Source organism: Panthera leo, chromosome D2 (genome assembly GCF_018350215.1).
Source record: "Panthera leo isolate Ple1 chromosome D2, P.leo_Ple1_pat1.1, whole genome shotgun sequence".
In the NCBI taxonomy this organism is placed as follows: domain Eukaryota; kingdom Metazoa; phylum Chordata; class Mammalia; order Carnivora; family Felidae; genus Panthera; species Panthera leo.
The window spans coordinates 52,635,128-52,658,667 of record NC_056689.1 but is presented as its reverse complement, the minus strand read 5'-3'; the positions used below and the strand labels follow the sequence as shown (position 1 = coordinate 52,658,667).

The 23,540-nt window shown below is 34.9% G+C and overlaps 1 protein-coding gene across 10 annotated transcripts in view; it reads right to left on the bottom strand.

Moving 5' to 3' along the window:
* The window catches only part of EXOC6 (exocyst complex component 6), a 296,860-nt gene that overhangs the window by 125,419 nt on the left and 147,901 nt on the right, over positions 1-23,540 (bottom strand). For all 10 annotated transcript variants that reach the window (XR_006194679.1, XM_042908852.1, XM_042908849.1 and 7 more), the window contains 3 exons: positions 16,446-16,598; positions 15,027-15,095; positions 3,556-3,639 (listed from right to left, as the gene is read on the bottom strand). Coding sequence is in view for 9 of the 10 variants with exons in the window: in XM_042908852.1 (XP_042764786.1) it covers positions 3,556-3,639; positions 15,027-15,095; positions 16,446-16,598 (306 nt within the window). In the remaining variant the exon portion in view is untranslated. The remainder of the gene's footprint in view (positions 1-3,555; positions 3,640-15,026; positions 15,096-16,445; positions 16,599-23,540) is intronic.

Below are 23,540 nucleotides of genomic sequence, written 5' to 3'. Positions count from 1 at the left end.
ACTTAAATAATCAAACCCTAAAATCAATCAATATTTTTACTCTTCTGGACAATTTAGAAAACTGTAGTATAGTTTCATTTCATTAACTCCTACCTCACATTTATGCTTTTGTTGTGTATTTTAATTTTATCTTGTTTTAAAGCCCATAATATTTTATTAACATTATTTTCTATGGTTGACATAGATTCACCCACATATTTATACTTTCTTTGCTATTCATCCCTTCCAGCATCTCATATCTTCCATTTGGCACCACTTTCCTTTTGCCTGAAGTAGATTCTTTAGAATTTCCTTAGTAAGGGTGTCTTAGTAACAAACTCTCCTCTTCTTTGTCTGAAAATGTCTATCTTTGCCTTTGTTTCACTGGATATAGAATCCTAGGTTGACAGTTATTTTCCTTTAGCATTTAAAATATGCCACTGTTTTTATTTCTCATGGGTAAAAACCTAGGAGTAAGACGGCTGGGTTGTAGCATAAGTGCATGCTTAACATTGTAACAAATTGACAAACTATTTTCCAAAGAGGCACCATAGTTTTTACACCCACCCGAAGTGCATGAGGGTTCCAGATGCTCCACATCTCACCAGCACTAGCTATGATCAATCTTTTTAATTTTAGCTAGTCTAGTAAGTATGTAGTGGTATCTCACTGTGGTTTTAATTTGCATTTCCCTGATGAAACATTGATATTGAACATCTTTTCATGTGCTTATTTCTCATTTGTATATCTAGACAAATCTCTACTTGGATCTTTTATCCATTAGTTTGGCTTTAATTATTTATAGTTATACAAATTCTTCTATATTCTGAATATAAACCCTTTGTTAGACATGAGTTTTACAAATATTTTCTCTCCATCTGTGTCTTGTCTTTTCACTTTCTTGCCAATGCCTTTTGAAGAGTAGTTTTTCATTTTAATGTTCAATTTAACAATTTCTTTACCTTATGGTTTATGCTTTAGGTATCTCACTTAAGAAAATACTGCCTAACCCAAGGTCACAAAGATTTTACCCTTTGTTTTTTTTCTAAAAGTTTTAAAGTTTCATCTCTTGCATTTGGGTCCATTTCTTGAATTGCTGATTGAGGTAAAAGTCAGTATTTTTTTGCATATGGATAATTTAATTATCTTGTAGTCAAAAGATTTCAAGTCTTTTATATTTCCTGAGATTTATTTTATAGCCCAGCATTTGATCTACCTTGGTAAACCTTCTATGTGCATTTGAAAAGCATGCGTATTCTGCTATTTGGGGAGGAGTATTCAATAAATGTCAATTAACTAAAGTTAGCAGATACTATTTTTCAGGTCTTCTATTTTCTCTTTATGGTCTGCGATTTCACTATAAGATCTCTCAGAATGTATTTCTTTTTACTTAACTTACTCGGGATTCCTTGGATATGACTCTGTAAAAGTTTATAGTTCTTGTCCATACTGGAAACTTCTCAGCCATTATGCCCTCAAATACTCTTCTGTCTCACTTGTTCTAGCTTCTCTTTCTGAAATTCCAACTAGATATGTTAGACTTGCTATCTGTATCCCCTCTGTCTCTCTTCGGTATTTTTATCCTCTCATCTCTCTGTGAGGCTTTCAAAGTAATCTCTTCAAATCAACTAAGAATTCATCAACTGCTAAACCTATTCATAAAATTTTTAATTTTGATTATTAGATCTTCAATTTCTAGGTATTCCACTTGATTTTTCTTCACTTTGGTAAGTATTTACAGTTTCTTGTTCCCTATTTATATCAGCAAGCTTGCTTTTTATTTAAATATATTCAATAATTACTATATTAAATGGCTAATAATTTGGGGCATCTATCATAAATCTTTTTAATCTTAGTATAGTAGGTAGATAGTGGTATCTCACTGCAGTTTTAATTTGCATTAAATTCACAGTTACTCACAGTTCATGAGTTTGAACTCAGGCTCTGCACTGACAGTGTGGAGCCCGCTTGGGATTCTCTCTCTCTCCCTCTCTCTCTCAAAATAAATAAAAATAAATAAATAAAAATAAGTGGCTAACAATTCAAACACTAAAAGTCTCTTATTAGGATTTATTTCTGTTGCCTACATTATATATTTATGTACACACACACACACACACACACACATATATATTTTTTTTTTCCAGAGAGAGCACAAGCCAGGGAGAAGGGCAGAAGGAGAGAGAGAATCTTACCCAGGCTCCACAGTCAGCACAGAGCCCAATGCAGGGCTTGACCCCACAACTACAGTACCATGACCTCAGCTGAAATCAAGAGTCAGACACAACTAACTGAGCCACCCAGGAGTCCCTCTGTTGCCAATATCTTTAATGATTCTCAGTTGTTTTATAATTATTTTTGACTGTGATTTGCTAATTTTCCTTGAAATTATGATATGAAAGTTCAGAGATCTGCATTTGTTTCTACTGGCAATATCAGCATAGAAATACTTCAAACTAAATTTTCAACCTGAGATTTTTTTCAATTATCCAAGTAGAATAAATCTGTGTAGCAAACACATGTGAGAATCCACTTGTTATGTATTCTCAGAGATTTTTTTTCGCCTTGTTCCTTCAGCACCAACATTTAAGATAAGCAATGTCCTTACAGTGTGTGGAGGAAAGAACAGAGAGGTTTTGCGAGATTTTTAAAATATATAACATTGTGTCCATTTGTTTTTTTTAAGTAATCTCTACTTCCAATGTGGGGCTCAAACCCATGACCCCAAGATCAAGAGTCGCATACCCTACTGAGTGAGCCAGCCAGGTGCCCCCAGATGTTTTTTATCTCTAGGTCATCCTAATAATGAGGCTCTAATTCTTTGGAGTCTTAGCTTCACAAGGGAGACAACCTCTTATCAGCTACTTTGGGTGGCTCTCTGTACACCCATGTCCTCAAAATTCATGCTTTCCCATTCAACAGATGCCTCTAAGATAAAAGCCACAATTAGTGCTTAATTAAACCTATCTGGATTTCTGCCTTCATTTAAGTTTCCCTGTTTTATTTGTTCTATAATGGGATATACTGTATAAATTACATACAATAAAACTCACTTTTTCATGCACTGTTTTCACAAACACATCTAGTCATATAATTATCACAAGTGCAATTCCATACAGAGCAATTCCATATTCACTTAGTTTTTCTCCTAACTATACTTTTCTACCAAATCCTCAGTGCAGTTAAAAATAATTTTTAAAATGTTTAAATGTTTTATCCAGCATCTTTAGTTGTTTTGTCAGTAGAACAATTAATCCAAGTACATAGTCTTCCATGTTGTCAGAAACTAATTATCACTCCCTGATACTTTATATATCTTCTTATTTCTCTTTTTATTTATTCACTATTTTATTTGTTTACTATCTATCTCTAATAGAATGTAAGCTCATGAGAGAAGGGACTTACCTGTTTTGTTCACTGCTATACCCTTAGCACCTAAACCAATTATTGGAAATGGTAGATAGTCAATAAATATTTGTTGTTGAATGAATAATGATACATGCTCTGAAGAAATTAAGGTGGGGTAAGAGGTAAAAAATGACAATATAACCAATTCAAAATGTTCACATAACTTACCATATTTGACTGGGGCTGCAATACCAGTCTTGCTTGTTTCTTCCTTTGTTTTCGGTAATAATTTTCAAATGTTTCCTCATCACCCTAAAATAAAATCAGCAGAGTAATGAAACATAAACATACTACAAAACAGATAACTTCTTTACCACTAAGAATCATTTAAATTTAAAAAAAAATTTTTTAACGTGTATTTATTATTGAGAGACAGACACAGAGCATGAGCAGGGGAGGGGCCGAGAGATGGAGAGACAGAATCTGAAGCAGGCTCTGATAGCACAGAGCCCGATGTGGGGCTTGAACTCACAAACCACGAGATCATGACCTGAGCTGAAGTCAGACGCTTAACCAATTGAGCCACCCAGGCACCCCTCATTTTAAATTTTCTAACAAACGGAATATAACTGAAATGGTATTTCATACTGATGTCAGGAATAAATTTTTGACTTTATAGTTCAAAAAGAGTAACCTTGTTTGTTATCATGACATTTAGGAAGACTAAATGTAAATTCAAGCAATTTAACAGTTGCCCAACTTATCACTAAGGTTTTATAGATTTCTGACTGACTAACTCAAAATATGGCTGTCAGTGAGGAGAACTAAATAAAGAAATTGGCTGTAAAGTCTCAACTTCTGAAAATAATGTATAAGACTCTACATGATCTGGCACCTTCTTCCACTTCCTGCCTCATCTCAGTATATTCAATATAGCATTTTCTTTTCACTTCCAGACTTTTGTACAAGCTATTCTTGAAAAGTGCTTCCCAGTTGTTTCTCTATATGACTTATATTTATCCTTCAGGACTCACTATAGATGTCACTTCCTTTAGAAAGCCTTCCTCAACTTCCTGAGGCTTGCTATTATCCGTGTTATCCCACAGTAATCTGTATATCCATATCACTGCACTTATCAACTGTGTTATAACTTTTTTTTTTTGAGAGAGAGAGAGAGAAAGAGGAGCATGTGCAAGGGGGGGAGGGCAGAGGGAGAGGGAGAGAGAGAATCTCAAGCATGGTCCACTCCTAGCACAAAGCCTGACGCAGTGCTCCATCCCATGACCATGAGATCATGACCTGAGCTGAAACCAAGAGTCAAATGCTCAACCGACTGAGCCACCCAGGTGCCCCTGTGCCATAACTTCTTAATTAGCAGTCTATTGGTCCATTGTCTAATAGCACTTTCTGTGACAATGAACATTTTCTATATCTGCACTGTCTTCTGTGGTAGCCATGAGATAGATATGGCCACTGAGCACTTCAATGTGGCTAATATTACTGAGACTCTGAATTTTAACTTCGTTTAATTTTAATTAATTTAAATTTAAATAGCCACATACAGCTAATAGCTACCACACTGGATAACAGAGATCTATCTTTACTACCTGACTCCAGTCTTTTAGAACATGGTCCTGTCCAACCAGTTGGCCGTTGTATCCTTATTACTTAGCACAACATTTGGTTCATGGAAGGCAATCAATTGCTATTTGTTGAATGAATGAATGAATGATTGAAATGATATATCCATTTCTTTTGTCTTCCTCTCTGCTTAAAAGGAGAATCCATCCAGAGTGAGAAGAAAGGACTAGGAACCCATTCCCCTACTCAAGACTCCAAACAGAATCCAAAAGAAAAAAAAAATTACTAGGGAAAAAAAAATCAAAACCCCTATTTTCACAGAAAAAAATTTTTGATAGTTTTACTATTTAAGTAGTTATCCAAAAAAAATGACTTTTAAAGTTTTTTTTTTTTTTAATGTTTATTTTTGAGAGAGCGTGAGCAGACGAGGGGCAGAGAGGGAGACACAGAATCTGAAGCAGGCTCCAGGCTCTGAGCTGTCATCACAGAGCCTGATGCAGGGCTCGAATTCACAAGCCACGAGATCATGACCTGAGCTGAGGTCAGACACTTAACCAACTAAGCCACCCAGGCACCCCAAAAAATGCCTTTTCTTAATGCTACAAAAACTAAACTCACAATGCAAAAAATAAGTTTACCTAGGTAACCCCTAGGGCAGCTCTCCCAGTATTTTTGTACTCAAAGAATTAAAAGAATTTCAAAAAAAACTATGATCCCCCTCACACAGTTTTTATTTTAGTAACTAAATTTTTTCCATTATGAGTTTAAATAAATACAAAGGACGCAATTTCAAGTATATTATAAATAAAACTATTACATCCTCATTTAAACATATCCAATGGTTATCTATAATCATTTAAAAAATATATGAACATGCTCTTCCTTAATATTTAGAAATAAATTACAGTTTTCCTTTTTCTTTTTTAATTAATATTTTCAGACTACCACCCTTATAGATATTTTCTAATTTAATGTGTTTTTTTCTAATACTGTGTATTTTTTTAAGTAAACTCTACCCCTAATGTGGGGCTCGAACTCATGACCTTGGGATCAGGAGTCACATGCTCTACTGACTGAGCCAGGCACCTCTCTAATACTATATTTTCTAGTGTAGTATGTTTGTATTTTTATTTTATTCCTGAGACCATAAAGATTTAGGTGTTAAGGTAGCTTTTTCCTTCTAGGTTGAATTATCATTACAATTAAGAAAGAACTGATCAATACAATCTAAGTATATTATAATTTTAGATAATTAATAAAACAAAACCTAAATTTTTATTGGAAATTAGTTTCTTAATATGATGAATGGGGCTTTCCTGTTTTTGCACCTAACAACATACTTTTTAGCTAAAAACTCTGAACTACAGATTTAGTGTATTTAATTTACCGATAAAATACCCACCCTAAAACCCAATTAGCAAGGGCAGTCCTCACAATCAAACTATTAAATAAGGCAAGTGTATTAGTATCACAGAAAAAAATCTGACTTCATGTTTTGACTGAAATAAATATGTTAGTATGCACTATGGGATATAACATTATGAAAACCACTGAGAAATAAATTATAAAATTAGTCAAGATTAAGATTATTTAAATCCAAGGTGACTGTTTTATCCATTCATGTACCTTAAAAAGCAAGGTAATAAATCACTTTTCATTACTTAAATGCTGAAGTAATTACTGAGAGTAATTACTGAGAGCATTACTTAATGCTCTCATTACCAAATTTATAATAATGCAATGTAATATACAGATACAATTGTAAGTTACTTACAAAAGGAGGAGTATGATTAAAAAAAATCAATATGCCTTCAGTAAATATGTGGACATACATAAAATTTTGATGTTCAATTTTGGAAATAAAATAAAACCAAGTATAAAAGTCAGGTACGACACATTAATTTTGTTAGATATGGTAGAAACTAATCAGTCTAGCAGCCAGTTTTTATTTTATTTTAATATGAAGTCAAAAATATCACCAATTTGGCAAATGGCTTTTAACAGTTTTTCTGAATCACAACTTACGTGAATATGAAAGAATGGGTTAGTCAATGTAACTTCGAAACTTTAGCAGCCCCAGAAAATACTCCAGTTATATTTAAAAGATCCCACTTCACTAACTCATATTATTTTGGCTGTTTTTCTTTACAGCAAATGACACATCCTAAGGATGAGTATTAAGATTAGCCAAAAGCACTGTCTATATTTAAACACATACATCAGTTTTACATTCAAATTTTCCTATGTTCTTGCTTCTGTACTCTCACAATATTCCCTCTTAAAAAGCAATATATTCACTGTCAACAGCTAGAGAACAAAAGAGATCAGGACCTTAAATGAAAATTGGTCATTACTCCCACCTACCATGTGTCAGAACTAAGAATATCCCAGGGCGCCTGGGTGGCTCAGTCGGTTGAGTGTCCGACTTCTGCTCAGGTCATGATCTCACTGCTCATGGGTTTGAGCCCCCATGCTGACAGCTCAGAGCTGGGAGACTGCTTCGGATTCTGTGTCTCCCTCCCTGTCTGTCCCTCCTCCTGCTTGCACTCTCTCTCCCAAAAACAAAAAACAAAATTAAAACATTAAAATTAAAAATAAAAAGAACTAAGAATATCCCACCACAAGACAAAATATATTTTTTCTAACATGGTTTATCCTTTTCTGCACAAGAAAAGAAAGGCACACTTATGTGTACACACTCCCTTAATTAACCATTAAAGGAGACTTCTTTATTTGGTACACTGGAAGTTTTTACACGACAATGCACAAAGGCAGTTATCAGTGAAGGATCAATACAATGAGTATCAGTGATGGACGTGTCTTTCTTTTATAAAGTTAGTGTGGTAACCTCCAAGATGGCCCCAAAGATCTCTTGCGTAGTCCCATCCCACAGTCCAACCAGGGGTTGATCTATGTCACCAGTAGGATATAGCAGAAGGTATGTCATTTATGATATTAGATTACAAAGGACATTATGTCTTTCCTTTCAGCCTCCCTCAGATCACTCACTCTGGGGAAGCCAGCTGCCATGTCATGAGGATTGTCAGGCAGCCTTGTAGACAGCCTATGTGGCAAGGAACTGAGGCCTTCTGCCAATAGTCATAACAGAGGCAAATCACCCAACCCTTGTCAAGCCTTCAGAGGACTACAGCCCTCACTGACATATTGACTAGAACCCCATGAGAGACTTTGGGCCAGAATGGCCCTGCTAAGCCACTCCCAGATAGCTAACCCTGTAAAATAATAAATGTTTGTTAAGTGCAGCAGTAGATAATTAATATAACATCTTAGGTAGTTTTCTATAAATAGACACCAAATGATACAATAAGGAAGCATTCAAAAGGGAGACTGTTCCAGAAGTGAGGAAAGCAAGGAAGGACATGAGAGGAAGCCAATCAAGAATGCCAGATTCAGAGTCCCTGAACAGCTCAGTCAGTGGAGCATGTGACTCTTGATCTCAGGGTTGTGAGTTCTAGGCCCACGCTGGGTGTAGAGATTATTTAAAAATAACAAAATGTTGAAAGATTTTTTTTAATGTTTATTTATTTTAGAGAGAGACAGCGCGCGCATAAGCAGGGTAGGGGGAGGAGGAAAGGAAAAGGCAGAGAAAGAGGGAGACAGAGGATCCAAAGTGGGTTCTGTGCTGACAGCAGAGAGCCCGATGAGGGGCTCAAACTCACAAACTGTAAAATCATGACCTGAGCCAAAGTCAGACGCTTAACCAAATGAGTCACCTAGGTTCATTAAGATTAATAACAAAATCTTAAAAAAAAAAAAAAAAAAAAAAGAGTGCTTGATTCAGGCAAAAAAGTCTTGAAGAGGATAGGCTTCAACTTGATCCCACAGTAAAACTCTAAAGAATAAATTATACTGCAGAGGGATTTTTTTTCTTTTTTGGTTTTTGATTTTTTTTTTAGGGGAGTAACCTGTTCTTTTATTGATGCAAGTACCTCCAGTCACACCAAAACTGACATCTTACATTATGGTACAGCTTTGTACTCAGAGTTCATCTCAAAATACCAAATATCATAGTTAGGGTATGCATCAAATTGGGAAAATAAAGGAGAGAATGTAGGCACATGGTCAGGCAGATAACAGAACAGATGACCCAGTTCAGCGCACACTGATGTGAAAGCTCCTTAACACATGTACAGGAAATGTTCTAACATTGTATTCCAAATATATATTCTCAAGTTCTAAGCCCTGATTTATCTCAACTATAAAAACAAAACAGTATGTACAATCTAGAACATCTGAAAAGTGCAAAAACACTGTAACAATACTGTGTAAAGATTTGTGCTCCCCCCAGGGCTGAGGACTCTAAGGAACTTCTAGCTGTTATGAAAAGAGATCCAAGGGGATCTGGGCAGAGCACCAAAAGTAAGAGAAGGTGAGCTGAGGTTGCCAGAGAGATCATTTTTAGGAAAAACCGGAGGATCTAAAAATTCTTTCCTTAAAAATTCTAGGCCAGGACCCTTTGGAAAGCCTATAAAACCCCTAAAAGTCTGAGGACAGCAATTCTCACATTACCTTCAGTATTCCTTATTTTAAGAAAAATGGCCCCTGTACACACAAACTTTATAACATGGCCAGCTAAGGAAATTCACATAGCTCTTAGGATTTCTCAAAGCCTTAAAAATGATAAGCTATATTGTGGTTATTATTTGCAGCATTTTCCAAAGAGAACCTTTTTTCCCCCAGTATACCTATTTTCCTTTCATGGTGCATACATCTGTTCAAACAGAGCTTGGACAATGCTACCTTAAGGATTTTGGACATAGAGTTCTTTGGCTAAAATGGACTTACAACCAAAACACCTAGTCCTTGAAATCATATATATTAATGAAACCCTTCTATGATAATCCTTTTATCATTTACTGAGTGTTACTATATACTGGGCACTACGCTAAGCATTTTATTACTTCTATTTACTCTAATATCCAACATAGCTTTATAAATTGTTATCCATATTTTGCAAATAAGAAAATCAACTGAGAAGACTAATTTGCCCAGTTACTACTAGAAAGTAGTGGAATGAAATAACAAATGAAAGGAAAATAATTATAATAATAAAGAGGAATTAGCTTTATCAAATTTTGGTCATAATTTTACTTTTACCAATTTTTGGCCATATATACCAACTAGAAGTTTTCTTGATAATGAAAGTTTATTTACATTTACAGAACAGTAAAACCTTGCTCACACAGTAAAAAAGGGAAAAGGTCTTGCCCGAATTAGTCAAAACTGACATCTTTTAAAATGCAGGTTTCTTAAATTTATAAATTCTTTAAAGAAATAAAAGATATAAAAACATACAGAGAACTAAAAGTAAGTTATCAAAAATTATAAATCAATAGTTCATTATAATAACATAAATTCTGAGACTTTTCATTAATTTGAATATTTGGCTATTTGACTCACAGATTCTTTATGAATAATCACAAAGCTGACTGGAGTCTAAAACTTTCTATCATTCTATTGGTTCTCTACCACTGACTTTTGATCATTTTGATAATTTAATTAGGCTTTTGTTTCTTTCATTTTAAATCATGAAAAATGAAACATAATCTAATACCCAGCATATCATTCTCAGGAAAGCCACACTGAAACCTCACATAATATCCGTTGGTTCAACATTTTTTTGCACAAGGTATAAAAGACATATTCTTTCCCAGAGATTAATGCCTGTTGACATAAGCTACCAGGATAAAGATATATGAAATAATGTTATTAACATTTAGTGTGGTGTTAAAGAGCCAATTACTAATTCAGCAAATTTTTATGAAGTATCAGATGCAATGAAAGGCACTAGGGAAAGAACAATAAACAACACTGTCATGGTCACTATCCTTGTGGATCAGGCAGACATAGAACAAGGATAACACAAAGTAACAGAAGTGCCTGTTGGCACTCACTGCAGTTTACTGGGCCCATGTAAGACAGAAAAATTAAGCATTATCAAAGCAAAAAATCATTCTTCTCCACTAAGACCAAAAACCTATAGGGAAAAAAAATCTAATTTGAAAGGAGTTTTTAAAGAATCAAACCACAACACAAGCCACTTTAACGACTGAGATAATTAAGAACCTCATCTTGATTAGAATCCAATATGATCTAATTTAAAAACAAAACAAAGAAAAAAAAGAAAAGAAAAAAGAAAAACTTGAGATCAGACAACTGGAAGCCAATTTTTCTCTTTTTTTTAAATTTTTTTTTAATGTTTATTTATTTTTGATAGAGAGAGAAAGACAGCATGAGCAGGGGAGGAGCAGAGAGAGAGGGAGACACAGAATCAGAAACAGGGTCCAGGCTCCAAGCTGTCAGCACAGAGTCCAACGCGGGGCTCAAACTCACAAACCGTGAGCTCATGACCCGAGCTGAAGTTGGATGCTCAACCGACTGAGCCACCCAGGCACCCCTGGAAGCCAATTTTTCAATGTTACTATATATATCAATGTAATCAATGTAATCTTGATGGAACCTATCCTCTCTCTCAGGTTATAAATGTGCGTAAATGTATATACTACTACCTGATATTATAAAAGATAAAACACTAAATTTGAAAAGAATCTAAGCAGTTAAAGTATTTTATAATCACACACACATTTGAAAAATTATTTCATCATAGAATAGACTAAAAGTATGATTGTTTTTACACAATAGTATAATTTAGGGGTGCCTGGGTGGCTCAGTCGGTTAAGCGTCTGACTCTTGGTTTCGGCACCAGTCATAACCTCATGGCTCCTGAGTTTGTGCTGTAAGCATGGAGCCTGCTTGAGATTCTCTCTCTCCCTCTCCTTTTATTTGTCCCCCAATCATGCACATGCGTGCATGTTCTCTCTCAAAATAGTAAACTTTAAAAACAAAATAAAAATGATGCTATAATTTATTACAGCTTTACCAACAAAAAAAATTTTATAGGTCTATTCAAGAATGCTCAACACACTTGAAACATCACTAATTTGTAAAACAATACATTTAGATTGATACTGTGCTTATCACTTTTATATTGGCTCATAAGTACAGAGTTGGTCCTGCTTTTACTAGAGAGCTAAAAGAAAAAATTAAGCTAACTAATGAAGATAATGCTATTTGCTCTAATTAACATAATTACCATTCCTGTTCAATTATTTTAATTTTAACTTAATCCAATTTCAGTGAGTAATCCAAACCTCAAAACTCCTTACCTATAAATGCCTTCTGTAGATATAGTTAAATATAAATGCCTTCCATAGACATATTCTAAGTGCTGAAAGAAAAAGACCAAAAATTCTATATCTAGAAAAACTACTCATAAAAACCAGAGAAGAAATTAAGAAATTCCCAGATAAACAAAAACTGAAAGAATTTGATGCTAGTCGACCTCCCTAAAAGAAATACAAAAGGCAGTCCTTGAGGCAAAAATAAAAGGACACTAGACAGTAACTCTAACATGAAGAAATAAAGTCTCAGTAAAGGTAATATAGAGGTAAATATAAAGACAGTATAAACATACTTTTATTTTTGTAATTCCATTCTTCTGATTCAGAAAACAACTATACAAATAAATAGTTATATTATGGTTTATATGTATAAAAATGTAAGTAGTATCTCAATAATAACACAAAAGAGGAAGATCAATATGAACTAGATTGGTTTTTTAATTTTTTTTAATGTTTATTTATTTTTGAGACAGAGACAGAGCGTGAACAGAGGAGGGGCAGAGAGAGAGGGAGACACAGAATCCGAAACAGGCTCCAGGCTCTGAGCTGCCAGCACAGAGCCTGAAGCGGGGCTCGAAACCACGAACCGTGAGATCATGACCTGAGCCGAAGTCGGACGCCTAACCGACTGAACCACCCAAGAGCCCCTAACTAGATTGTTTTAGGGTAGGATGTAAATTATAATCTCCAGGGCAAACACTAAGGAAATAGTATATATATTACATGTGTGTACACATATATGTTAATTATCATATATTACGTTTATTTATATATTTAAACATATTTATATATAATTAATATACATATATATGTAGTTATGTTACTAATATATACATGTTTAGATATGTTAAAAGAAATGACAAGAGAATTAAAATGGTTCATGAGAAAACATCTACTTAATGCAAAAGAAAGTATTGGAGGGACAGAACAAAAAAGAAATAAGATATATTAAAACAAATGGTAGGTACAAATTTGATCTTATCAGTGATTACATTCAACGCAAATGAACTATGGGGCTCCTGGGTGGCTCAGTTGGTTAAGCATCCGACTTTGGCTCAGGTCATGATCTCATGGTTCATGAGTTCGAGCCCTGTGTCGGGCTCTGTGCTGATAGCTCAGAGCCTGGAGCCCGCTTCAGATTCTGTGTCTCCCTCTCTCTCTGCCACTTCTCCACTTATTCTCTGTGTCTGTCTCTCCAAAAATGAATAAACACTAAAATAAAATTAAAAATTAAATTAAATTAAAATGAAATGAAATAGAAGCAAATGAATTAAATTAAACACTCCAATCAAAAGGCAGAAATAGATAGACTGGATTTTTAAAAATTCATCTATATGCTATCTACAAGAGACATACTTTAGATTCTAAAACACAAAGAAATTGAAAATAAAAGGATGGAAAAATATACCATGCCAATAGTAACCAAAAGAGTTAGAGTGGCTATACTAGTATCAGCCAAAATAGACTGTAAGCCAAAAAAAAGAATACACAAAGAATGACATTTCATAATGAAATAAAGTTAATCCATCATGAAGATATAATAATTATAAATATACATTCACCTAAAAACAAAGCCTCAAAAATACATGAATGAAAAGTGGCAAAACTAAAGGAAAAATAGATAATTCAACAGTTACGATTGGAGACTTCAATATTACCACTTTCAATAACAAATAGGCAGAAGACCAACAAGGAAAGAAGATTTGAGTAACAGTATTAAATCAACTAGACCTAACAGATGTCTACAACACACCACAACAACAGCCAGATACACATTCTTCTCAGATGCACATGGAACATTCTCCAAGATAAACCATATGTTAGGCCATAAAACAAGCCTCCAAAAATTTAAAAGGCCTGAAGTCATACAAAGTATGGTCTCTGACCACAGTGAGATAAAATTTGGAATTGGTAACAGAAGAACTTTTGGGAAATTCACAAACATATGGAAATGAAACAACACACCCTTAACTACCTGTTGGGTTAAAGAACAAATAACAAGAAATTAGAAAATATTTTGAGATGAATGGAAACAAAAAAACATACAAAAACTCATGGAATGCAGCTAAAGCAGTGGTTAGAAGGAAATTTATAGCTGTAAATGTCTGTATTAAAAAACAAAAAAGATCTCAATCAATAACCTAAACTTCCAACTATGTGAAAGAAGCCAAGACACAAAAACCCACATTTACTATGACTCTATTTATATGAAATATCCAGAAGAAGCAAATCTATAGAGATAGAAAGTACATGAGTGGTTGCCAGGGGCTGAGGGTGGGGAGAATGAGGAGTGATTATTAATGGGTAAGAGGTTTCTTTCTTTGATAATGAAATGTTCTGGAATTAGTTTATTTATTTTGAGAGGGAGAGACAGCATGAGCAGGACAGGAGAGAGACAGAGAGTATCCCAAGCAGGCTTAAATTCAAGAACTGTTATATTGTGACCTGAGCCAAAACCAAGAGTCAATGCTTAACTGACTGAGGCACTCAGGCGCCCCAATAATGCTATTATTTTTCGAAAGAATAATTGTTTAATCAAAAATGAATATAATGTTGAAGAAGTAAACATATGTAGAAGCAATATATTTTAAAATAATTATGATGCAACACTAGCACAAATATAAGAAGGGTGAAATGAAAGTATATTGTTAAGGTTCTTCTACATGAAGTGGTATATCACTTGAAAGCAGATTATGATAATTTATAGAAAAAAGTAAGTGCTTTACTTGCAGGGAATATTTCACAAATATTTATGCATGAAGATTTACAACTCATTGAATTTATGGTAAGCCTTTAGAAAAGCAGGCCTAAAATGTGTACATGTCTTTCTTATTATACAGATATTTATGTGTATATACATACATATGTGCACATATACACAGACACAAACACTATACATATACAAAAGATACTCACCAAAACAGAATAAATGTGTAAACATCGGTAAACAGGAGAAAAATCAACCAGATCCTGAACAGTTAAGACCTGAGAAATAAAACCACATTTTAAATATCAAACTACTAGCTTACTGCTGGATAATGTAAGTTAAAGATAGACAAGGAGACTCATAGACTTCATGTTATAACATTTATCAACTATAAAAATCACATAGTATTAACACAATGCCTTTTAATTGTCTTGGCTTTTATTCAATAGTTCATTCTTTATGTATTAATCATCATTGTTGAGTATTTTACATTATAAGGTAATTAAAGGACAGAGACTGTATATCACTAACATGCTTGGGAGGAGAGAATATAGAGATTCTCTGAATACCAATTAAGAAAGAACAAAAAAGTAAATTTCAAAACCATTTATTTAATTTCCAGAGACTAATCAGGACTCACTAATTCCACATTAAGAAGACACTAAACTGTCTTAGGCAGTTTATTTGTCTGTATTCAGTACAGTATCAGACTCCACAACATATGCATATACATACAAATACATGTGTGTACATACACACATACATGGAGATACACACACATAAATGCATATAGTCTCACTCATCTTCAGGCATATAGTAGAAACATACATACTGAACATTCAGTTGTTGTCAAAGCACAGAGAAGACCATGGGCATACATTCATATGGTTTATCAGTTAATTAAAAGTTCTACTATGCCCTGACTAGGACCTTAGAAACAGAATTTAAAATCTCAATGACAAAGCAAAACTTAACAGCCTCCTCATGGTATTAACTAAATTCAAAAAACATTCAAAGGAAAAGACAGAAAGTAGGCTCAACTGAAGACTTTGTGTACAGAGTAAGATTAGGAATAAATTTGGATATAGAGGATGAAAGAAAGTGAATATTTAAGAATAATTTCAAGTTTTCTAGACATAAAACTTTTTCAAGAATTAAAAAACTTGCACCATATTAGAACCATTCTGTAATATCTCAGCACTAATGGGGGGTGGGGGAAGGTGGGCTTTCCAGAATTAGTCTAAACAAGGTCAAGCCATCATGAAATTAAAAGTTTGCCACAGATAATTAAAATGAGTGATCACTACAAAAAAAAATCATTACATTTACAATTTTACTGCTAATTATGGCAGAACACCCAGGTTCAACTACCTATGGCTTATAAATGTAATCTAGAATATATCCTGTTTCTCTGTCAATTAGGCAGTCTATTATTTCAGATGACACATTGCTCTAATAGCTCATTACAAACTGATCTACATAAATTCAATTTGCACATAGGAAGACTGACAGTCACAAAGATGTACATCACAACTGAAAAGAAGAAATTCGTGGAAAAAAAAAAAGAAAGAAAGGGAAGAAGAAGAGGGAGGGAGAGAAGGAGGGAAAAAGGAAGGAACTCCTGTCACCTCTTCTTCATTCTCATCCTCTTCCTCAAATGCACGTTTCAATTCAACTTCATTCCTTTCTTCTGGAATTCTACCATTGAAGTGCATATTCTTCCCAAATTGTACACGATTTTGCTTCTGCAAAGCAACACTGAAGGTTTTCTGCTGTTGTGCCTATATTGGAAAAAGAAAAATTCAGATTATTACAACAATTATTATGATCAAAATCAGTTCAAGAATTTGTTCATATTTTCCCATCTTTTTAATGGGCTTGGGTAAAGGATTTAGAGTAATGTCTCATTTTTTATTCATGATTTATGTTCTCAGTCTTCTTTCTGGACAGTTGTGCCAGGGTTTATCAATATTATTTGAAAAGACTAAGAACCAATTTTTGGCTTTGTTGATCCTCCCTAATGTATTTTGTTTTCTATTATGTTGATTTCTATTCTTGATTATTTCCTTCCATTTTTTTTTTAATTTTATCTTACTGTGGTAAGTGTACTTAACATGAAATTTACTCTTAACAAATTTTTAAGTGTATATGCATTTACACATACTAATATTAATATATTAATACATTGCTGACTATAGGTACAAGGTTATGCAGCAGACCTCTAGAGCTTATTCATCTTGCCTAACTGAAACTTTAGGTTTGCTGATGAGTAACTCATTTCCTCTTTGCCCCAGTTCCTGGCAACCACGATTCCACTCTGTGAGTCTATGAATTTGACTATTTTAGATACGTCACAATTTCCTTTTTAAAGACTGTATACCACATACCACTATACGTATATACCACATTTTCTTAATCCACTCATCTGTCAATGGACATCTGTATTATTTCTGTATCTTGGATATTATGAACAATGATGCAATAAGCATGGGAAGTGCTAATCTCTCTCAAGATTCTGATTTCAATTCGTTTGGACTGATATCTATCTAGGATTGCTGGATCATACTGTAGTTCTATTTTTAACTTTTTGACTCCCCCTCTCTCTGCCCTTCCCTCACTCATGCTCTGTCTCTCTCTCTCTCAAAAATAAACATTAAAAAAAATTAATAACTTTTTGAGGAACCTCCTCAAAATAGCAACTATACTATTTTGCATTTCCTCAACAGTATGCAAGGCTCTGATTTCTCCACACACCTGCCAACATTAGTTGTCTTTTGTTTGATAACAGCAATCATGAGAGGGGGGAGGTGATATATCCCACAGTGATTTTGATTTGCATTTCCCTAATGGTTAGTGATATTGAGCATTTTTTCATATACCTGCTGGCAACCTGTATGTCTTCTTTGGAGCAATGTCTATCCAAATCCCTAGCTGATATAAAAAAATTTTTTTTCTTTAATCTCTATTTATTTTTGAGAGAGAGAGAGAGAGAGAGACAGAGTGAGAGAGGGGAAGGGACAGGCAGAGAGGGAGATACAGAATCTGAAGCAGGCTCCAGGCTCCGAGCTGTCAATACAAAGCCCAATGCGGGGCTCGAACTCAAACTGGCTTGAACTCAAACCATGAGATCATGACCTGAGCCCAAGTCCCCCTCTGAACCAACTGAGCCACCCAGGCGCTCCCCCTAGCTGATTTTTAAATCATGTCATTAAGGTTTCTTGCTATTGAGTTGTATGTAATCCTTATATATTGTGGAAATTAATCCCTAATCAGACCTACAGTTTGCAACTATTTTCTCCCATTTTGTGGATTGTCTTTTCACACTGTTAATTGCTTCCTTTGATGTGTAGAAGCTTTTTAGTTTGGTATAAACCCACTTGTTTTGTTTTTGTTACCTGTGCTGTTTGGGTCATATCCTTCTATTTTCTTTGAATTTGTTTATTGTTTCTCTAACTCCTTGAGATGAATATTTATGTCACTGATTTCAGCCTTTCTTTCCTAATTCATAAATTTAAGGCTTTAAATTTCCCTTAAATGTGACTTTTGCTGCACCCTACAAGTTTTGTCATACTTTCGTTATAATTCAAAATATTTTCTGGTTTAAATTGAGTTTCTTCTTTGATCTATGGATTATTTAGAATTTTACTTCTTAATTTCCAAACCTACAGAGATTTTCTACTTACCTATTTTTTCTGATTTCTGGAATAATTCCAATATGGTCAGAGAACATACTATCATTTCAATCCTTTTAAATTTACTGACATTTGCTCCATGAACCAGAATGTAATCAATTTTGGTAAATGTTCTTTAAAAAATGTATATTCTGAAATCATGCAATATACTGACATATGTCAAGTAGGTCAGTGTTGTTAATCATATAATTTGAAAGGACTGTGTATTAATTTTGTCTAACAGTTCCATTGCTTAGACTTTGGTTCTCATCCTAGAGTTAGCTTTATATGAATTACCACAGCATATATTCCTCTTCATTTCAATGAGTCAAGTTAAATAATGATTCAACTATTTTAATGACCTTCGGTTTGGAATATTGTCAGTTTTACAAAAGAATTCCCACTAATTCTTTCTTAAGTGAAAAACCAGCCACATAAAATCTAAAATACCAGAAAAATTAAAAAGATATACATGCATGAATGTACATAAAATATGCTGCCTTAACTTCAATTGATTATTGCTAGTGAAAAAAAAAGTTTAATTTTCTGAAGCCCTAAAGTTACATGGGACCATTTACTTCCTGAGCTGGCATGTGTGTCTGTTGGTGGGAGGGAGTGGTTCACTCTTTGGCCAAAATCCCAACTCTATGAAATATCCACTAACCAACCTCACGGAAGGAACTACAGTATCAAGCTGTCCAAACTAACTTTGTCAAGGGTTTTCTGTTTTCAGAGAAGTATAAATCATTTTTTAAAAGCACTGCTTCCAAACTGTGTTGTATGCAAAACTAGCAGTATCAACAAGTATTTCTTGAGAAAAGGTTCTATACTCATTTAAGTTAAATAAACATTATTATATACTGTATCCCTTTTCAAGAGATTTAGAATTCATAACTGAAGAAATATGCTTAAAATTAACTCAGACTTCCAAAAGTTATTTGACCATTTAGTCCCCTGTTTTCCACTATTAAAATGTGTGCCAGAAAATATAATATGGAAAGTGTTAACTGAGACTATGAATTTTAGGTATTTAATTGTTAATTAAACATTACTCTACTCACAGTGGGCTCATCTCTCACATTAGAAAGAGGGGGGAAAAACTACAAGTACTGTAGTACTACAAGTACTACAAGTTTTGTTTTTCACCTTACAAATTTTCTCTAGGGACACCTGGGTGGCTCAGTCAGTTAAACATCTGACTCAATTTTGGCTCAGGTCATGATCTCACAGTCATGAGGTGGAGCCCCATGTCAAGCTCTGCACTGAGTGAGGTAGCTGCTTAAGATTCTCTCTCCTTCTCCCTCTGCTCCTCCCCTGCATTCTCTCTCTCAAAAAATTTAAAAAATTTTTAAAAACAAAAAATTCTCCCCAAAGAAGCTAAAACTCAACTCTAAGATCCTTTAAAAAAATAACTTTTTGTGCGACTCAATTTGAGCATGGTACTAGATCCCAGGAAGTTAAAAATAAATTGGATATAACCCATCACTTAAAAAGCTTACTGCCTAGTTAAGGATACAAAATTAAGCAATTATAATGTAGTGTGAAAAGTATACAGGATATAGACTGAGGAGGAAGTGACCATCTCTTGCTGGCAAGAGTGAGACAGAGAAAGGCAGATTCCATAAACTAGGAGATGCTTAAGCCAGCTTTTGGGGGAAAATGCAGGAATTCAGCAGAAAGGAAATTTGGAAAAATGGAAGGCATTCTAAATAGAGGAAACAAACTGTGTATTCAAAAATTTGTAAGAAATCCATTACTGCTATATCACAGGAAGGAGTACCAGGAGATGAGGCTTTTGTTTCACGCTGAAGAATTCAGATTTAGGTAAAGGGTCACTGGGAGTCACTGAAGAGAAAGTTGTCATACTCACATTTTAGAATAGCAAGCAAAAGACTAGAGATAAGGAGAATAATTAATTTGATATAACAACAGTCTAGGTACACAGAAAGGAGGATACAGAATCGATAGAAATTGAGAAGCAGAACTGATCGTTACCGAGTAGAATTTAGTAACAAATTACATAAAGAATATAAATACTCCTGAAAAGTCTAAAGTGTTCCCCAGTTTCTGCCTTGTGAAAACTGGACATATTACTCTGTGACATAATAAACATAGGAAAAATCAATACATTTTGTAAGAAGATAGTTTACTTTTAGAAATGCTAGATTTGATGTGCCTACAGGATACTCAAGCAAATATATAACAAGTAAATCCACAAATGGGACATTAGATAATGGAATTAAGACATGATTAGGAAAGGTTTCTGTGATGAAAGGTCTGTTTAAGTTGCAGAGGTAGGGAGCTTGACGCTTTGTACAAGAAAATAATGGTAATAAACTCGGAAGAGTCCATTCCCTTTCAGTAGGAAATTCTCATAAACCTGAAATCCTAGGGCCCATGACTTGGTGGACTGCCTCAGTAGAAAGAGTCCAAAGCTGATTCATGAAAAAGAGGTCTGAGAAGATAAGTTTAATAACGAAACTTAGTTAAAACTGACTATATAATAGAACATGAACTTTAAGTGGTTTTTGTTTTGTTTTGTTTTGTTTTGTTTGTTTGAGAGAGTGCAAGAGGGGGAGGGGCAGAGAGAGAGAGGGTCAGAGGGTCCAAAGTGGGCTCTGCACTGATAGCAGTGAGCCTGATGTGGGGCTTGAACTCATGAACCTCAAGATCATGACACTCAACTGACCGAACCACCTAGGTGCCCCTAGAACATGAACTTTAAACTATCATTGATATCCTTGTGCTGAAAATACCTTACCAAGTGATTATGGGTTTTTTATCCCCATTACATACACAGAACTCCTTGCTCTTAGGAGACTTAGGAGAAAAAGTACTGAAGACATTGTGATGCTGAAAGCAAGAATGTAATGTTGAAGAACTCTCCAGTGTAGAAGAACACTCACTGATCAGAGACAATCAGTCAAAAGGACTTTCTTTATATCCTGAGAAGAAATGGGAGATGCTACAAGAAGAATCAGAGGCTCCCCTGATTCTCATTTTATTTATTTATTTTTTAAACCAAGAGTTGGATTTTTTTTTTAATGTTTATTTATTTTTGAGACAGAGAGAGACAGAGCATGAGCAGGGGAGGAGCAGAGAGAGAGGCAGACACAGAATCTGAAGCAGGCTCCAGGCTCTGAGCTGTCAGCACAGAGCCTGATGCGGGGCTCAAACTCACAGACGGTGAGATCATGACCTGAGCCGAAGTCGGACGCTTAACCGACTGAGCCACCCAGGCGCCCCCCCCCCCCGATTCTCATTTTATTATAGAATGCATCAGTCCTATTAAGTATCTCTTGAAGTGTCAACAGTGAAGGACAAAGATGATCACTTCAGAGAAAAGCTATGACATCTCATACTTTATTCCACCTGAATAGTGAGGTAATATCCAATCTTTTTGGTTCCACTTTCCTGGGGCTTTCTTCTATTTTTTTTTTAAATGCTTATTTTATTTTTGAGAGAGAGAGACAGAGAGAGAAGGGGACAGAGGACCTGAAGCGGGCTCTGTGCAGACAGCAGAGAGCCCGATGCAGAGTTCACTCTTAGGAACCATAAGATCATGACCTAAGCTGAAGTCAGATGCTTAACCGACGGACCCACCCACTCGTCTTTCCTGGGGCTTTCTTAACGGATGTAGTTCTCTGGGATAATGACAGTCTCTAGATTCAGCATCTCTGGATTCTTCTGAACTCTAGCTTCAAACCTTATTCTCTCATACTTACTTAGTCTTTATCTTTTCCAGGCTATTAATCTAAGGTTCCAACTCTAGCCTGCTGGCCAACACTTCTACCACTTCTTTTCCTATGCTACTGCCCACAATGAATCACATTTCTATCATTCCAATGGTAAGGAAAATGGCCTCAGACGTAGCTTCCAAAGGAAAGACAGGAAATTAACTTTGGCTTAAATTATCTTTTGTAGCTTTTGTTTATTCACAGAAAACAAATATATATTTTTATCAACCAAGTATTTATCTGAACAAAAGATGCTATCGAAAATAATTTGGGGGGTGCCTGGGTGGCTCAGTCGGTTGGGCGTCTGACTTCGGCTCAGGTCATGATTTCACTGCTTGTGAGTTCGAGCCCCACATCGGGCTCTGTGCTGATAGCTCAGAGCCTGGAGCCTGCTTTGGATTCTGTGTCTCCCTCTCTCTCTCTGTCCCTCCCTCGTTCATGCTCTGTGTCTCTCTCTCTCTCAAGAATAAATAAAACATTTAAAAAAATGTTAAAAATAATAATTTGAAAATCAAATCTGCTATAGCCCACCTGTAGATAAGCTACAGATAAGCAACAGTTAACGGGAAATTCTTTAAAAAGAAACAACTTTAAAAAACATTATTGCACAAATCTTACATTATTATATATGGTTTTCATTTATTATTAAAGTATATTGATCCTGATAAAGAATTTTCAAAATCTATACATCCCCAAAATAAACAATTTACTAAACAAATTTATTAAATCTGTTAAACAAATTAACATAGAATACTGTGCAAAGCTGAAATGATTAATAGGAATATAATGGAGATTATCTGATTTGAAGATAATTCTGGAAAAAGTTAAAGTAGAGGGGCACCTGGGTGACTCAGTCAGTTAACCATCTGACTTTGGCTAAGGTCATGATCTTGTGGTTCATGAATTTGAGCCCCACACTGGGTTCTGCACTGGTGGTGTTGAGCCTGCTTGGGATTCTCTCTCTTTCCCTCTCTCTCTCTGCCCCTTCCCCACTTTCTCTCTCTCTCTCTCTCAAAATAAATAAATAAACAAAAATAACTAATTAAAAAATAAGTTAAGTAGGGAAAAAGTTCATATACTGAATTTTAATTTCCTCTGTTGTGACAGTCTGATACAGATACATTGCTTTAATTAAAAAATAAAATAGGGGCACCTGGGTGGCTCAGTCAGTAAAGCGGCCGACTTCAGCTCAGGTCATGATCTCGCGGTCTGTGATCGAGCCCCACATTGGGCTCTGTGCTGACAGCTCAGAGCCTGGAGCCTGTTTCAGATTCTGTGTCTCCCTCTCTCTCTGACCCTCCCCTGTTCATGCTTT